The sequence below is a fragment of the Geospiza fortis genome, unplaced genomic scaffold (assembly GCF_000277835.1).
Source record: "Geospiza fortis unplaced genomic scaffold, GeoFor_1.0 scaffold80, whole genome shotgun sequence".
In the NCBI taxonomy this organism is placed as follows: domain Eukaryota; kingdom Metazoa; phylum Chordata; class Aves; order Passeriformes; family Thraupidae; genus Geospiza; species Geospiza fortis.
The window spans coordinates 455,390-458,317 of NW_005054551.1; the positions used below are offsets into that span (position 1 = coordinate 455,390).

Below are 2,928 nucleotides of genomic sequence, written 5' to 3' on the forward strand. Positions count from 1 at the left end.
GGGGGAGCGTTGGGGTGTTTTGGGATGTTTTGGGAGGATTGGGGCCCCTCGAGCTGCCTCTTGCAGCCTGCTCTGCTGGAAAGCAGCTCGTGGTGGCCCCGGGCCCTGCTCTGAGCCCTGTCCTTTGCAGATGACATCGAGCTGGGCACGGAGGGGGACCCGGGGGAGCCACTGGTGAAACGGGAGCGCAGCGAGCCCGGCCACTCCCTGCAGGACATCTGAGCCCTGGGCTGGACCTGGCCACCCCTGCAGGACATCTGACACCTGGGCTGGACCTGGCCACTCCTGCAGGACATCTGACACCTGGGCTGGACCGAGCCATCCATCCGGAGCCAGGCAGGGCGTGCCAAGCCCGGCCCCCCCGGATCTGCGTTATTATAGTGCCTCTTAGTTTCTCTTGATGTTTACTCGTGTTTGAGGATGGGCTGAGCCGGTTTTGGCTGCCAGTGTCCCTCCAGAGGGGAGGGAGAAGCTCCAGAGTGTGCTCCCGAGGGATGGGAGGCTCTGTGGTCAGCAGCAGGTGGGATGTGCCTGGCTGGAGGAGCTGTCCTGGCTCTGTCAGGGAAGGTGCTTTGGGTTCCTTCCCCACGTCTCAGACTTCACTGTGATACAGACTTGAACCAATCAGTGCCCAAGAAGAAGGAGAAATACCCAGCCCTTCTCCTGCAGCCTTTCCAGACCAGCTGTCCTGGCTCTGGATTGCCAAATCTCTTGCACGGGGAGCACAGGGCAGTTGGTGTCCCTTGTCCCCACCCTGGGAGAGGCTCCAGGCTGCACATCCCGATGGACACAGCCGTGCTCTGGGACTATGGGATGAGCATTCCCACCTGCTTCCATGGCTCCCCAGCTTGGCACTTCAGCCCAATGCTCCTGGGATGCCATCAGGCCAACTCAAGATACCAAAGGACTCCGAGGCAGTGGCAGCTGGAGGCAGAGCGTGCCCGTTGTCCCACGTGCCATGATTGCCTGGGGCAATCCCATGGCAATTCCATGGCAATCCCATGGTGATCCCGTGGTGATCCCATGGCAATCCCATGGCAGTCCTGTGATGATCCCATGGTGATCCTATGGCAATTCCATGGCAATCCCATGATGATCCCCTGGCAATCCCCTGGTGATCCCATGGCAATCCCGTGATGATCCCATGATTATTCCATGGCAATCCAGTGATGATCCCATGGCAATCCCATGGCAATCCTGTGGCAATCCCATGGCCATCCCCATCCTCCATGGTGCCCAGGCACACAGGAACCGGTCCCACATCCTGGGGTTTGTGAAATCCCCACCCCATGTCCTGCTCTGAGCTTGAAGGGGGGTCTGGAGCAGGGGTGAGGGGGTGTGACTGCAGTGCCTTAGGGGGGCCTTGTTCCCATTTCCCTGCTCCAGGGGGCCCAGCACGGCTCAGCCTGGCCCAGCACGGCTCAGCCTGGCCCAGCAGCCCACCCCAGGTAGGGAGGGGCTGGCACAGACCCTCAGCATTTCCCTCTCTGGATCCTTTTGCCTTTTCCTGTAGGGTGGCTCCTGTGGGGCTGAGCTGGGGGAGCTCTGCAGGGTTTATCCCCCCCCCCATCCCATGTCCTGTGGGGTCATGGATTGCCCTGGGATGCTGTGGACTGCACTGGGGTGCTGTGGGCTACAGGGCAGAGGAGGGGGGATCTGTAAAACAAAGCCCTGGGGCAAATGTCTCTGTGAATAAAGGCTGTGTCATAAATAGCTTTTATTATTATTATTTTTACTGCTACTGTTATTATTATTATGGTTTCTGGTGCTGCAGTGTTTGGTGTGGGCTTTCCCAGGGGTCTCGTGTGCATTTCCTAGCAGAGAATATTCTACCCAAATCTCTGATTTTCTCATTCCCAGTGGCACTAAGGCCACAAACACATTGAAATCAGAGTGTGTGCCCCATGCTGTCGTGCCAGGGTGGTGTTTGTGTGTAAATGTCCCACATGGAAGTGGCAGGAGAGAAATGAGAGGGGCAGATTTAACTGTACACAACCCTGAAAACTCCCCTGGGTCAGAGTCCACACTTGGGATCCTGCTGATGAGATAAGAGAGTCTAAAACAACAACTGAGCAACCAAATCTGAGCTGCCCTGCTGCCTCTGAGGGCCACAGGGAGTTCAGCTCTTCCTCTGAGGGAGGCCAGCGTGCCAGGGAGATGCTCTGGAGCTCTGCAGCAGCACCCAAACCCCTCCACAGAACCCAGCTAAAGCTGAACAGCAAGAAATGTGAATCCAATGCTCAGGCCTGCACAAGGAGTGTCATGGTCCCATTTCTTCTGAGGTCCCTGAGAGGTGCCAGGAGATGCTGCAGTGTCGCAGACAACTTTTAGGAAAAATCCTTTCCTTAGGATTTTTCCTCCTGAGAAGCTGAGAGGCGTCAGGAACAAAATGTAAACATTGATTATCTGCTGCTGTGGAATGCAGCAGGTGGATCTGTGATTGGTCTCATGTGGTTGTTTCTAATTAATGGCCAGTCACAGTCAGCTGGCTTGGACTCTCTCTGAGCCACAAACCTTAGTTATTCATTCTTTCTGATTCTATTCTTGGCTAGCTTTGGATGAAACCTTTTCTTCTATTCTTTTAGTATAGTTTTAATATAATATATATCATAAAATAATAAATCAAGCCTTCTGAAACATGGAGTCAGATCCTCGTGTCTTCCCTCATCCTCAGACCCCTGTGAACACGGTCACACTGCAGCAGCCGGGGGGGATGCAGGAGCTGCCCAGGGTGATTGGAGCAGTTCAGGGCAGGGCTCTGGGCTCTGCAGGAGGCAGATTCCCCCTGGAGCAGCAGCTGCTGTGTCAGATAACCCAGAGGGGATGTGACGGTGTTCACAGGGGTCTGAGGATGAGGAAGAGACGAGGATCTGACTCCATGTTTCAGGAAGGCTGATTTATTATTTTATGATATATATTACATTAACA

The 2,928-nt window shown here is 55.0% G+C and overlaps 1 protein-coding gene across 1 annotated transcript in view; it reads left to right on the top strand.

Moving 5' to 3' along the window:
• RFX2 (regulatory factor X2) overlaps nt 1-1,713 on the top strand; it is a 52,220-nt gene extending 50,507 nt beyond the window's left edge. The window contains 1 exon segment of the mRNA XM_005429505.3: nt 131-1,713. Coding sequence (XP_005429562.1) covers nt 131-222 — 92 coding nt within the window. The 3' untranslated portion in view covers nt 223-1,713.
• Nucleotides 1,714-2,928: the final 1,215 nt, after the last annotated feature.